Source organism: Schistocerca serialis, chromosome 3 (genome assembly GCF_023864345.2).
Source record: "Schistocerca serialis cubense isolate TAMUIC-IGC-003099 chromosome 3, iqSchSeri2.2, whole genome shotgun sequence".
NCBI lineage: Eukaryota > Metazoa > Arthropoda > Insecta > Orthoptera > Acrididae > Schistocerca > Schistocerca serialis.
In genome coordinates this window covers 601,150,471-601,164,972 of record NC_064640.1, presented here as the reverse complement: position 1 = coordinate 601,164,972, position 14,502 = coordinate 601,150,471, and the positions used below count along the sequence as shown (strand labels likewise).

General features: G+C 39.1%; 1 protein-coding gene across 1 annotated transcript in view; it reads right to left on the bottom strand.

Annotated features, from left to right (window-relative positions):
- The window catches only part of LOC126470482 (dolichyl-diphosphooligosaccharide--protein glycosyltransferase subunit 1), a 96,702-nt gene that overhangs the window by 34,378 nt on the left and 47,822 nt on the right, over positions 1-14,502 (bottom strand). The window contains exon 5 of the mRNA XM_050098352.1: positions 4,863-5,055. Within this exon, the coding sequence (XP_049954309.1) occupies positions 4,863-5,055 (193 nt within the window). The remainder of the gene's footprint in view (positions 1-4,862; positions 5,056-14,502) is intronic.

Genomic DNA, 14,502 nt, shown 5'->3' with positions numbered 1-14,502 from the left:
GCATACAATGTATGAGTTTCGGTCCTATGTTTTTAATAAAATAGGACATGTGAGAATAACAAACATAATATGCCAGTGAGTAATGCACCAGTAGCCTACTTAATGTTATTGATCCTCCACAGATAGGATTCTAAACCTTTTTGGTCATACCATAACAACTGTACCTATACTATGATATGGCAGCTTTCTGTTTCGGCTAATGGACGTAATCATGTACACTATTGTACTGTTCTTGTGCCACATGCACACAAAAATATGATGTATGGCTGTCCACATGTATCAGCAACACACAGAATGTGAAATGAAGCATGAAGCTTAAAATATGTAAGTAATTTGGGTTAAGAAGTAGATGTATATATGAGAGCTTGTAGACAATTTATGTACAAACCAATGTCTCCATTTCTGAACATATTAACAGGTGCCTGAAAATGACCCACAGTTGAAATTAGCCAACTGCATGGCCAATAAACAGATTACAGCGTACTTCGACCATGTTTTCATTCTCAAAAGATTGTTGGCAAACTTCAGCCTATACAAGGTCAGATGTTGATGTAATGGTTATTTGAAATACACATTTACTAATAATTTAAATATTATCAACACAGCTCACATTCTAATCAGTAGTTTCTCTAATAGTACAAATCCACTGTTTATATAAGTTATGACAAAAATTTGTTCACCAATTTGCTTTATTAGATTTAGTTCGTTGATTTTGTAAACATGACAAAGCCAATTTTTGAAGACACATTAATATCTTTTGCTTACTACTATGGAAGAGAATATGAAAGCTATACAAAAATTTGAATTGTTCCTTAAAAAAAGGTAAAAAGATTGTGGGCAGGTGTTAAGGGACAAAACAGCAAGGCCATCAGTCACTAAGTCATGAGGTAGTTTGTCTGGGGTTAATGATGACTGCCAGAAACTTGGTCAAATTATGAAGGTATGTAAGAGTAATAAAATTGAGATCTTGAAAGCTGAGAAGTAATTTAAAGATAAGTAAAAGTGTATCACCCAGGCTGGCACATATGTCAGAGCAAGCGATGGGCCTTTTAAGGCTCATCTGTGGCGTGAGCAACAGGTCTTCTAGCCAGGAGATTCGTAATAGTATAGGTGAGAAGGCTTAAGAAGATAATGAGTGTGTAAGTTGGACCAACAATAAAATAATATGGTGAGAGAAATAATCAGGTCACTGGGCGGGTAGGGCCATGCGAGTGTCCCTGGGGCTCTGCATTGAAATGGGGACAAGCCCTACCACAACTGCCCCACTCCCAATCCATTATAGCTAAAATGTTAAAGAGGGAACAGCAACCACTATTCATTGGCATGCTAACCTTAAAACAGAAAACAGGGTGCAGCAGAAAAAGGGCTAACCACATCAAAAGGCAATTAAAACAGAGTAAAAGTGGGATGACCAAGCAAGCTGGCAAAAGAGTTAGGGCTAAGGATCCACCAGGTCCTGTATGCAGTGAATGTTGTCTCTATTATATTTGAGAAGAAAAACAGTTGTCATTGAGAAAAGAGAGAACCAGTTCAAACTGCCATGAATTGTCTGCCACCATTAGAGGCAAAGAATCCAGAAGATCATGATTAGCATGGAGAGCCAAGAGGTGTGTGTGTGTGTGTGTGTGTGTGTGTGTGTGTGTGTGTGTGTGTGTGTGTGTGTGGACATGCGCGTGTGCGCGTGGGGGGGGGGGGGGGGCATTCGTGGAGTTTATTAGATGGGGCAGTAGCCCACCTGTTATTCTATCTCCATGGAAGGAGAGATCTTATTTGCACCTGCTAACTTGCACCTGGGCCCATAAAAGCAAATGATGTGAGAGTAATCCCTCGCCTAGTCAAATGATCGGCCAGTTCATTCCCTGAGATATTTACAAAACCTGGGACAAAGGGGAAGACAACAGACAAGGCAGTACAACAAAGATCAGAGAGAAGGTCATAAGTAGCAGATATCACAGGGTGAAGAGTAACCTCGATCAATATCCCAGAAATATTTATTGAGTCACAACAACTTAAATTGCAGTTGAAGGAGGCCTGTTTAATAAAACACAGGGCTCTACTAGCAGTTATCAGTTCTATCATAAAAACACTACACATTCCCATAAATAAATGTTGTTTCTGACTGCTGGGAGATGTACACGGATATTCTGGCCTATCCACAATTTTTGAACCATCAGTGTAAATAACACCAGCACCATGATACTAAAGAAGAACCGAGAGGAACAGAAGGTGGAAGGTCATTGGGCCAACTGAAATTTTACGTTCTTGAAATAGATTGGTCCTAATTTATGTTCCGAGTACTAACCAAGGAGTGATATGGAGAAAAACACGGAAAGCACATTCTAAGCAGATTAAGCAGAGGTCTCGCAGAGGGCCTCAGGGTTCATTCCAACATCCCACCTGAGGGAGGGTATGAGAGTATCAAAGTCCCTCGTATTAAAAAAGAATTTGATGAGTAGAATGATTGTGTATGGGAACAAAAGTTTGTACTGTTGGAACTGAAGACAGAAGTTCCTTGCTTCAGCAAGAGAGACCATGTATGAAAGTAGTCCAGAAATTTCCAGTGGCCAGAGTTACTCCACTATGATGGACTGCGTGCAACAGTTTCAAAGCTGAAGGTACCACTGAGCTGTATACATGTCCCCTATAGTCCAATCCGGACAAGACCAGGGACTGGTAAACATAGAGGGTAAAGTGGGTCATCTGCTTCCATCGAAGTGTGGCCGAGAAAGCAGAGAGTATTAACCTTTTGCATGCAGCTAGTCTTTAGTTGAAGAATATGACACGGTCATGTTTGCTTTTTATCCAAGAGGAGTCCCAAAAATTGGGACACTATAACAACATCCAAAACAGCATATTGTACCCAAGTAGAGTTCTGGATCAGAATGGACTGCAGTACGATGATAGAAACATGAATCGCGTTTTCGCAGGAGTGAACTGTAAGCTATGGGAAAGGGTCTAATGGAGGACCTTCAGATGGTGCCTTGGAGCCAGTGTTCAGCTACGGTGACAGATTGGGAGCTACATCACAAGCAAAAGTCGTTGACCTACAGAGCAGGGGCAACCAGTGGTGTGACAGAGGTCACTAGCCCACTGATGGTACGAGGGAGAGAGTAGCATTCAGCATGGAGCCCTGAAGGACACCATTCCATTCGGCCAGTGAGGAGTTGAATGATGTATCAACTCTAACCTCAAACAACCAATGGGATAAAAATGGATAAATAAAAATCTGTAGAGCACCCTGATAGCCCCAGTTATGGAGGATAAGCAAACTGTGATGGAATCAAGAGGTGATGTCTGCCTTATGTAGGTCATAAAAGACTGCAACAAGATGTTCAGAAAAAGCCTGTCACACTGCTATTTCCAACCAAACCAGGTGGTCAGTTGTGGATCATCCTCCCAGTAGAGCTGATAGGGGGACAAAATGCTCCTCAATTCAAGAACCCTGCATAATCAGTGGGCTAAGCCTTTCAGGCAGTTTGTAGAGCACGTTGATAAGGTAACTGGTCTGCAGCTGTTGACAGATAGGTTTTTGGCTGGTTTAAGGATTAGAATGATAATACTTTCTTGTAACTGTGAAGCAAAAACACATTCTAGCCAAATACAGTTGAGTAAATGGAGTTTTTGAATAACATTCACATGTTGGATCGTAGGATTATGAATCAAATCAGGGCCAGGAGCGATATAGTAGGACGAGTCAAGAGCTTAGATCATCACTCTGAGGGTATCCTGGTTAGGTGTGCAGGGGCCAGCAGGACAGGCCACACCCCAGGATCACTGTCTTTCACTGGTTGTGGTGTAACAACATCAGTTTAGAGTCTGATGGTGTTGGGGAATATGGTGCCTCTGGGATCACCTGAGTAGCCTTCTCCAGAGGTATCTTCTTTTTCCCTTTCAAAAATTTTGGCAATTGAAGTTTTAATGAGGGCTTATCTGCTGTGAGTGTTGGAACAGAAGAAGGGAGAGAGCAGCCCTGAGACCCACAGTCCATGTCTCCTTCAGCCACTGGTTAATGTTGGCTTGCTGAACTGCAAGTTTACAGTGAAAGAGTTCCCAAAAGGAGTGAGGGAGAGGGGGGGGGGGAGAGGGAGAGGGAGAGGGAGAGGGGGGGAGAGAGAGAGAGAGAGAGAGAGAGAGAGAGAGAGAGAGAGAGAGAGAGAGAGAGAGAGAGAGAGAGAGGGAGAGGGAGAGGGAGAGGGAGAGGGGGGGGGAGAGAGAGAGAGAGAGAGAGAGAGAGAGAGAGGGGGGGGGGGGGGGGCAGCAAACATGAACCCACAAACATTGCTTGTTGCTTGATAAGCAAAATTTCTTGAAACGCAGCACAAAACATTGTTTTAGCTTCATGTGATGCATTTCAACAGAAATGTACATTAAAATTTAATCTTAAAATTTAAAAAGGAAAATGAACTCAACATTAGAATTAAACAATCCAGATGCTAAATTTAAAAAAAATGGTTCTTTAGTTGTTTATGAGTATCATAAGCCAAACAGAATGCAGATGATGTATAAAGCTATTAAGGAATTCACATTCAGTGTGAGTGACATGGATTTTCTTTAAAGTACTGTCAATAGTAATATTATTATCAACAGAGCTCACTAAGGTAGGAAGAAAATGGAATGGCGAGACAGTGGCCTTGGATAAGGAACTATCATATGGTACACCTACATAAAAATAATCAGGCCGGCATTAGCAACACAAAGTTCCCTTATATAAGACTATAGGCATTATTGCAGTATCACTGCAAAACCATTGCAATGAAATTCATTTCTAGAGTGACTGCTAATGTCAAGCAGCCCCTACAATCAGTAAAATACGTATAATGTGGCATTTTAACAGGATATTATTCAGAGTAATATTTAGGTACCTGAGTTGTATAAATACTCATAGCTTGGCACATTATAGCCAATCGTGTAATGTGTCTTCCATCCTCCAAATAGTGGGAACCTTGGCCTGAGATCAAGTTCCACTGAGTCACTCAATACTTTCATGTGGGATGTTGAAATGTTTCCAATTTCATCCCGATAGTATGCATCTGTTGCAGCAGCAGGAAGAATAGTCTGAAATGATAATTTTTTACTTTGAGGAAGAATTGGCATTCACCCAAAGCAGCTTACTTTTAAAGAAAATTAAAATTATTGTGTATCTCACCATATCTGAGAAATTTTACATTTACAACCATTTTACTGAACTGTTGTTTCATACATACTTCTGTTTGTGACAGAAATGCAGTATCTAGTTATAACACATGGCAACAATTACTTGGGAGTAATGTTGAAACATACAAATTTAAAAGCACATGTGAAATTCTATTTCTTTAAAAAATTTCTTAAGATGTATTGCTAATGATAAGATTCTAGTATTAGTACCTCAGACATGATAGCTAATCTGAATAGAACTAAAGAAATAACAGTTTGCATCATTCTATTTACCCTGGTGAAGGAATTGCTGAAACATTTTGAAACTAAAGATTCAGTCATGATTTAAATAGTGAGTGGAAGTGTTAGCAGTGCAAATTTATATCCCCCAAATCATTGCATTCTTTTTCCTCACTCAGATGTCATTTTATTTCCAAAAAGGAACTACCATCTCTAACCTGCATAATTTTTAAAACAAGCAATATGTACAACACCACAGAGAAATGCAGAAGTACTGTTAAAATGCCCATATCTGTAAGTAATACAGACAACACTGACAACCGGTATAACATTTCACTCCTGGAGATATTTGAAATAATCCTAGTTTCACAATATAATCTCTACAATCCTTCTGCCCAGATGTAAATCACTAGTAAAAAAATGCATATCAAAATAGTTCCAGATACTATCATTCCTTTCAGTATTATCTCATTCAGTTAGTTGCCACCACATCTGCAAAGGCTACATTAATGCTTCATGCCTCGGTATGCTTAGGTATTATCAGGTGGACTATTTTTAAGATAGGTTTGAAGGTCCTGCCTAATGCTTCAAAATGTACTCCAACAACAAATTAATGATAAATAATACATAACAGTTGTTAATGCATTTATATGTCTGGCCAATAAATGTTTATCACGTATGAATTTACATACTGCAAATAAAGTCCTGAAATGTTGAATGTGCCATAAGTATACATTACCAGAGACACTGTCACCGTGTCTCGCATAGTGCAGTCAATAGGCTTTAATACTATCACTTTCATAGTAACCTTTGGTGGTGATTTATGTTTTTATTGTCACATTGAGGATTTTTCTACATACATGATGATGCTTACAGGTGCAATAGATTCAGAAATACAGATGTTATGTCAGTTTACAGACATCAAGCAGAACACTGTAATCTCCCTTTGAATTCAGCTATCCTACTTTCATCCTCCTCTAAATCCACATCTGTACTCTGCAAGGTACCTTACAATGTGAGGTGATGGATACATCTACATCTCCACTCTGTAAACCACTGAAGTGCATGGCAGAGAGTACATCCCACTGTACCAGTTATTAGCTTTTTGATGTATGGAGTAAAGGAAGAATGACAGCATAAATACCTCTGTGAGTGCTATAATTAACCTGATCTAGTTCTCATGATACTTACAGGAGCGATATCTATGCAATTTTAGTATATTATTAGTTCCATCATCTCAGTGAGTGGCTGACACAATATTAGATCACTTGTGGGAAATGGGGATGTGTGGCAAACTTAATATTACGTCACACCAGTTGTTATGATTTTGCGCTGTCAACCGTATGTCAGGTCTGCAGACTTCATAGTTTTTGAAACCTTTGTTATTGTCTCTTGTTTCGCAGGTATTAGCTGACATTTAAGTTCTCTCTGTTTCATGTGTTTTGTGTGCTTTCGTATTGATTTTGTGTTCAATATGTGCAGTGAAGAAGAGAAATGTCTGGAGCGAATGATTTACAGAGTCCTTCATGAGTTTGCAAAAGATGAGAAAAAAAAAAATTTAATGATGATCCAGATTACACACCTATCATTATTTTCACAGTTTATTGTTATGAAGGGTTTTCCTACCGTTACACCAGGAAATCAATCCAAGCATATGATTCCAGTGACTGTAATGTTGAACTGTGTATCTGTCCATGTCTCAATTTATATCACACTGTGCTCCACTATGAATGCTAAATTTTGCTTTGTTCTTGTGTTCTGTGTGTTTCTTTAGATTTGAATAGGCTCTAAAAGAAATTTAAACAGAAAGATCACATGTTTGTTTACCAGGGAATGTACCTGAATACCAGAACTCTTTTTCAATTTCTTTCTATAATAATTACTATTAACCCTCTAACGGTAAGGTGGGGGTTGGATCCGACCCCAGCAAGTCTGTTTTGGTTATAAGTCCCCATTCCCTTTTCTGAGAGCACTGTGGTTCCAGCTACCCTACCAGCCAGTCGTCCCAAGAACGCTAAGGAGGCCACGTCAGTCTGGTGAGTGACCTGCAGCTACCCTCTCTATCCGAAACCTACATTACCCGCGCTCGGGTTGGATCCGACCCCACCTTACTGTTTACGTCACACTTATTAGTTTCTTATGTGGGGAGGATTCAACCCCATATTGATGTTTATATTACATCTATGTTTTGTTTTCTCTTCTAGTATCTTACTAAAATGGCGCATCAACTCCTTAGAACTCCTGAGGAGATACACAACGAGTTTCTCCGACAGGAGGCTGAGTCAGAGGACGGCGATAATATCGATGCAGAAAACTGTTCAGAAACCGAGGACGATGTATTATCTAATACTGATGACGAGGATGATGTATTTCATTGTGCATCAGGAGCAGTCAAGTTTGATAATTCTCAATCAGATGTAGATGATGAGAGAAATTTTGAGCTAGGTAAAGACTTAGAGACAATATGGCCCAACAAACCCATCCATTCAAAATTTTCTAGGACACCAGCGTCAAATATTATCACTCATCTCCCTGGTCCACGTGGGGAAGCAAGGGGGGTCACTAGTGAATTGGAAATATTTTTGTTATTTATAGATTAGAAAATTATAGAAAAAATTGTTTTGTACACAAATCTTGAAATCGAAAAATTTAGACAAAAGTACAATACGGTCCAGTGGTTTCATCCACAAACAGAGAGCATTGAAATAAAAGGGCTGATGCGTTGTGTCCTAAAAAATTCTATGCTTAGTGTAGACGACATGTTCTCAGCAACCTATGGACCTCCGGTATTCCATTGCACTATGTGCAAGAAAAGGTTTCCATTTCTTCTACTAGAAAACCTCCGCTTCGATGATAAAGCCACCAGAGAGGCCAGAAAAATCAACGACAAATTTGCGGCTTTCAGAGAAGTGTGGAACATGTTTGAATCTAACAGTGAAAAAAATTATAGTCCATCTGAATATGTCACAGTAGATGAGACTCTACTGATTTTTCGGGATGCCTGTCCACTCAAAACATATATCCAATCGAAACCCGACAAATATGGGTTGAAAATAATGTCACTATGCAACGTGATGACATTATATTTTATGCGTGGCATTCCATACACCGGCAAGGACAGAAGAAAAAGGAGACCTGGAGATTTGCCTTTACCTGCCCAGTATGTTTTGCACCTGACGGAATCTATCAGGGGGTTCTAATACAAACATTACAGCGGACAATTGGTTCTCCTCACTGGAGGTGACTGATGCCCTCCACCAAAAGAAACTCACATTTGTAGGTACATTGAGGAGGAACAAACTGCAAATACCACCATCAATGCTGCTTTCTGTTCCAGTAGGCTCCGCTTTCTGCTCCAGTAGGCTCTCCAACATTTATGTATCAGGACGACAAAACTTTGGTGTCATTTACCCCAAAGAAAAATAAAAAAGTTTTACTGATATCGTCTATGCACTTCTCTGGAGAGATAAATGAAAAATCAAATAAGCCTGAAATTGTGGAGTTCTACAATCTAACTAAAGGAGGGGTCGATGTATTACATATGTTTTGCCACAGCAGGACCAGAAAAAGAAAGTTGAGAAGATGGCCCATGAGGTACTTTTATGCTATTTTAGACATCGCTGCTATAAATATTTTTATCGTTTAAAAAAGCAATAGCAAAATGGACAGCTTTCCAAATGAGCGAGAATATCATTTCTCAAAAATCTTGAGCTCTCTTTGACAAAACCTCTTATGGAAAAGAGGTTGAATAACACACATCTTCCCTGTGAGCTCCGTTTGTCCACTGGAAAACTTTTAGAAAAAGAACCAATCGAATTAGACAAGCCTACCAAAGCACAGCCACTAAAGAAAAGAAGATGTGATTATTGTGACAGATCAAAAGATAGGAAGGAGAATGCTTTTTGTAGTAAGTGTAATCATTCTATATGTGGGAAGCATAAAGTTATTATATGCCCTGGCTGTAAAGAAACTGAGATGTGATAAATTGTGTCAGATATGTATTTTCAGGGCTGTATGTGATCGTTTCCAGGATAACATTATACATTTATTATTTGTTCCTATTACAATATGTGTACAAAGACATTTATTATTGAGAACTCTATATTTCGAAACTGCTGACACTATAATTATTTTCTACAATTAGTAAGAGATGTTTCTCATTTAGTTCCTATCTTTAGAATTTCTAAAGCACTCAAGTTCCTAGTTGATGACTGAATCTATTGATTTTTATTATGTTTTCAATAATTTTATAGAGAATATTTCTATTAAGGTATTTTTTTGTAATCAAGTTCCTATTTTTTTCCAAGTACTTTATATTCTTACTTATTGACTAGAAAAATAAAAAAACTTGTTGTTATAACAAATATTATATGTGTTTAACTGGTAATAAAACTTTTTCCCATTATTCATTTTTTATTTTACCCCGAAAAATCCATATTTGGAGGGTGGGGTCTGATCCAACCCCACCTTACCGTTTATGTCAGGAAACTTCACCTTACTGTTAGAGGGTTAAATCGAAGTTTCATCTGTGGATTCAGATTTAACAACAGCAATGACAAAATATGTAGTTCAATAAACCTAGAAATGTTTTGAAATTCCACACTAGTTATAGCTTCCAAGAAACCAAATATTTTGAACAGTTCACGGGTAATGGCAGTTACATAAAAAGATCAGCACTGTTAAGTGTTAATGCTGATTCTTGAAACTTTGAAAGTAGTTTTTTTTAGGATGATTAAGTTCTATCCTTTCAAGAGTCTGCCAGTTCAGTTCTTTTAGCATCTCCATGACACTCTCCCAGGGGTCAAACAAACCTGTGACCATTCATGCTGCCCTTCTCTGAAAATGTTCAATATCCCCATTAGTCCTATTTGGTACGAGTTCCACACACTTGAACAATATTCTAGGATGAGTCGCACAAATGATTTGTAAGCAATCTTCTTTGTATGCAGTTTCCTAGTATTCCACCAATAAAAGTCTGCCACCAGCTTTACCTATGACAGACTGTATCATAGTTCCATTTCACATCCCTACAAAGTTCCCCGAATTGATTGGGGTCCTTTGGTTTGGAGCCAAGTGGAGGGTCGTCATCAACTCTGTGACAGTCTTGGCTGCAGATACCTAAACCTACGTTATTATGTGGGGATTTGTAGGATTCCCCTTTAGGGGTGCATTACACAAAGGAAGCAGCTACTTGGGTAGCAGAGTACTTTTGGAGTGCATCTAACGGCTTTTACCATTAGACGGTAGTTTGAGGTGCTCTAATGAACACTCACCTGCCAATATGCAACAAGGGAAGACAGACAGCATTCAGAATACTTAAGACACTTCGATTGTCGAAATTTTATTTGACTGTCGAAATTTTATCAGTGAACTATCGAAGTATTCATAATAAATTTTATGCTCTCCAGTAAAGTTCCCGCACTCATTCTTGGGACCGAGAGTTGCCTGAAACCTGAGTTGGGAAGCTCCGAGAAATATGGCGAGTCATGGAACGTATATCAGAAAGACAGATTAGACGCCAAAGGATGTGGAGTGTTTATTGCAACTGACAAAAATGCTGGCTCTATTGAAGTCGAAGTTGAGTGCGACACTGAAGTTATCTGGTCACGTATAACAGTTGTAGATGAAATCACGTTAATTGCTGGATGTTTTTAAGGGCCACCCAATTCCGCTGTGACAGTCCTAGAGTAATTCAAAGAAAGTTTATGGTCAGTAGCACGTAAATACTCAGATCACGCAATACTAGTTGGAGGCAACTTTAACCTATCGAGTATAGACTGGGATGTCTATGGATTCACTGTGGGGTTACAGACAGACAGTCATGCAAAATACTTGGAACATGTTTTCTGAAATCTGTCTTGAGCAGATAGCTCGGCAGCCCAGACGCAATGGAAATATCTTAGACCTTGTGGTTCAAATAGGCCGGACCTTATCGACATCAATATAGAAATGGGGTTAGCAATCACAATGTCTTTATAGCAACTATGATTACAAAAGTTAATACATCAGTCAGGAAGGCCAGGAGAGTGTTTCTGCTAGACAGAGCAGATAAAACAGATAAAGCAGTTGTTAGCATCTCACTTAGACAGCGAACTGACATCACTTAGTTACAGTAAGATGGATGTACAGGAATTATGGGCAAAGTTTAAGTGGATTGTAAATTATGGTCTGGAGAGTTATGTGCCTAGTAAGTGGATAAAGGATGGAAAAGATCAACCATGATTTGACAATGAAATTCGAAAGATGCTGAGGAAGCAAAGGATATTGCACTCTCGTTTCAAAAGAGAACACACAAATGATGACAAGCTAAGATTAGTAGAGATTCGTTCATCTGTCAAAAGATCTATGTGTGAAGCAAACAACAACTACCATTGTCACACCTTAGCAAAAGATCTGACAGAGAACCTACGAAAATTCTGGTCCTAAGTAAAATTGCTAAGCTTCCATTCAATCCCTTGTTGAGCAGTCTGGTGTGGCAGTTGAAGATTGCAAAACAAAAGCAGACATTTTAAATTTCATGTTCAACAAATTGTTCACACAGTAGAATTGTGTAAACATACCGTCATTTGGGTGTCAGACAGAATCCCATGTGGATGACATAGTAATAAGCATCCCTGGCATAGAGAAACAACTGAAAGATTTGAAAGCAAATAAATCACCATGTCTAGATGGAATCCCAATTCGATTTTACAAAGAGTACTCTACAGCACTGACCCTTACCTGGCTTACATTTATCGTGAATCTCTCACCCAGCGCAAAGTTCCAAGTGACTGGAAGAAAACAGTGCAGGTTACTCCAGTATGTAAGAAGGGTAAAAGAACGGCCCCACAAAATTACAGACCAATACCCCTAACTTTGTTTTGCGGCAGGATCCTTGAACATATTCACAGCTCGAATATATCAAACTTTCTTGAGACTGAGAAGCTCATGTTCACAAGTCAGCATGCTTTTAGAAAGTAGTGCTCGTGCGAAACACAGCTTACCCTTTTCTCACATGATGTACTGTGAACTATGGCTGAAGGGCAACAGGCACATTCCATATTTCTAGATTTCTGGAAAGCATTTGACACAGTGCCCCATTGTAGGCTGTTAACAAGGGTACAAGTATATGGAATAAGTTCACAGATATGTGAGTGGATCAGAGACTTTTTAAGAACCCAGTACTCGACGGCGAATGTTCATCAGAGGCAAGAGTATTGTCAGAAGTGCCCCGTGGAAGAGTGATAGGACCTCTGTTGTTCTCTATATAGATAAATGATTTGGCAGACAGGATGGGCAGCAATCTGTGGTTGTTTACTGATGATGCTGTCGTGTACGGTAAAGTGTCGAAGTTGAGTGACTGTAGGAAAATACAAGATGACTTGGACAAAACTTCTAATTGGTATGATGAATGGCAGCTAGCTCTAAATGTGGTAAAATGTAAGTTAGTACTGATGAGTATGAAGAACAAACCTGTGATGTTCAGATACAATATTACTAGTGTCCTGCTTGACACAGTCAAGTCATTTAAATAGCTGGACATAATGTTGCAAAGCAATAGGAAATGGAATGAGCATGTGAGAACTGTGGTAAGGAAGGCAAATGGTTGACTTTGATTTATTGGGAGAATTTTAGGAAAGAGTGGTCTAACTGTAAAGTAGACCGCATATGGGATGCTGGTGCTACCTATTCTTGGGTACTGCCCAAGTGTTTGGGATCCATACTAAGTCAGATTTAAGGAAGACACTGAAGCAGTTCAGAGGTAGGCTGCTAGATTTGTTACCACTATGTTTGAACAACAGAACAACACGTAAGTGTTATGGAGATGCTTCGGGAACTCAAATGGGAATCCCTGGAGGGAAGGCAATGTTCTTTTCGAGAAACACTACTGAGAAAATTTAGAGAACTGCCATTTGAAGCGGACAGCCACATAATTCCACTGTCGCCAAAGTACATTATGAGTAAGGATCAAGAGGATAACACGAAGGTAACACACAAGAAATTAGGGCTGATACGGAGGCATATAGATAGTACTTTTTCCCTCACTCTATTTGTGAGTAGAACAAGAAAGGAAATGACTAGTGGTGTACAGTGTAATCTCTGCCATGCGTTGTATGGTGGCTTGCGGAGTATCTATGTAGATGTAGAAAGTGGTACACAAAAGAATCTGTATGATTTGCTGATTCCAACTGTGATTTATTGGTACTGCAGTTGCAGGATACTAAGTTCTTTTTCTTCATTTTGTAAAGTGTAGAAACTTAAATTTCTGGATATTTAAAGCAAGCTGTCAGTTTTTTTAATATTTCTCTTGTGTGTTGTTCTGCAGCCTCAATAAACTGTATGAAATGTATACCAGCGTCACGACAGTCCACCATAGTAACATAATATTGTTTAAATATTCTCACAAACTCAAAGAAATTCTAGTTGTATGTAAAGGCTGTTAGTGGCAGTAGAATCAGTGTCCCGTGTCTCAAATATAAGAATAGCATTTACAATAGAACAGCACATTGCTCAAAAATGAGCTATGCTCGAAACCAATATCAAAAAATAAACAAAAAAGTAACTATACGGGCTATCATTATGATAATATGCATTTCGTACAAGACTGACTGAATATCTTTGCAGCTTCTTTTAAATGGTAATTCATTATAGATAAAATTAACAACATAAAAAAACCTGAGGTTAGTATTTATATTGTCTGCAAGGTCATTAATATGCAACATGAACAGCCAGGGTCCTAACACACTTCCCTGGGGCATTCCCGATGTTACTCCTACATCATCAGTCAATGACTCTCCATCCAGTTGTGTCCTCTCTATCAAAAAACCATTAATCCAGTTATAAATTTTGCTTGGTACCAAGTCAAACATTATTTGGAAATCAAGAAATACTGCATCTACCTTATTGTCTTGTTCCATGGTTCTCACAAGGGAACCTCCCCATCGCACCCCCCCTCAAGTTTAGTTATAAGTTGGCACAGTGGATAGGCCTTGACAAACTGAACACAGATCAATTGAGAAAACAGGAAGAAGTTGTGTGGAACTATGAAAAAATAAGCAAAATATACAAACCGAGTAGTCCATGGGCCACATAGGCAACATCATGGAGACTGGCAGCCCAGGAGTGCCGTGATCCCGTGGTAGCGTGAGC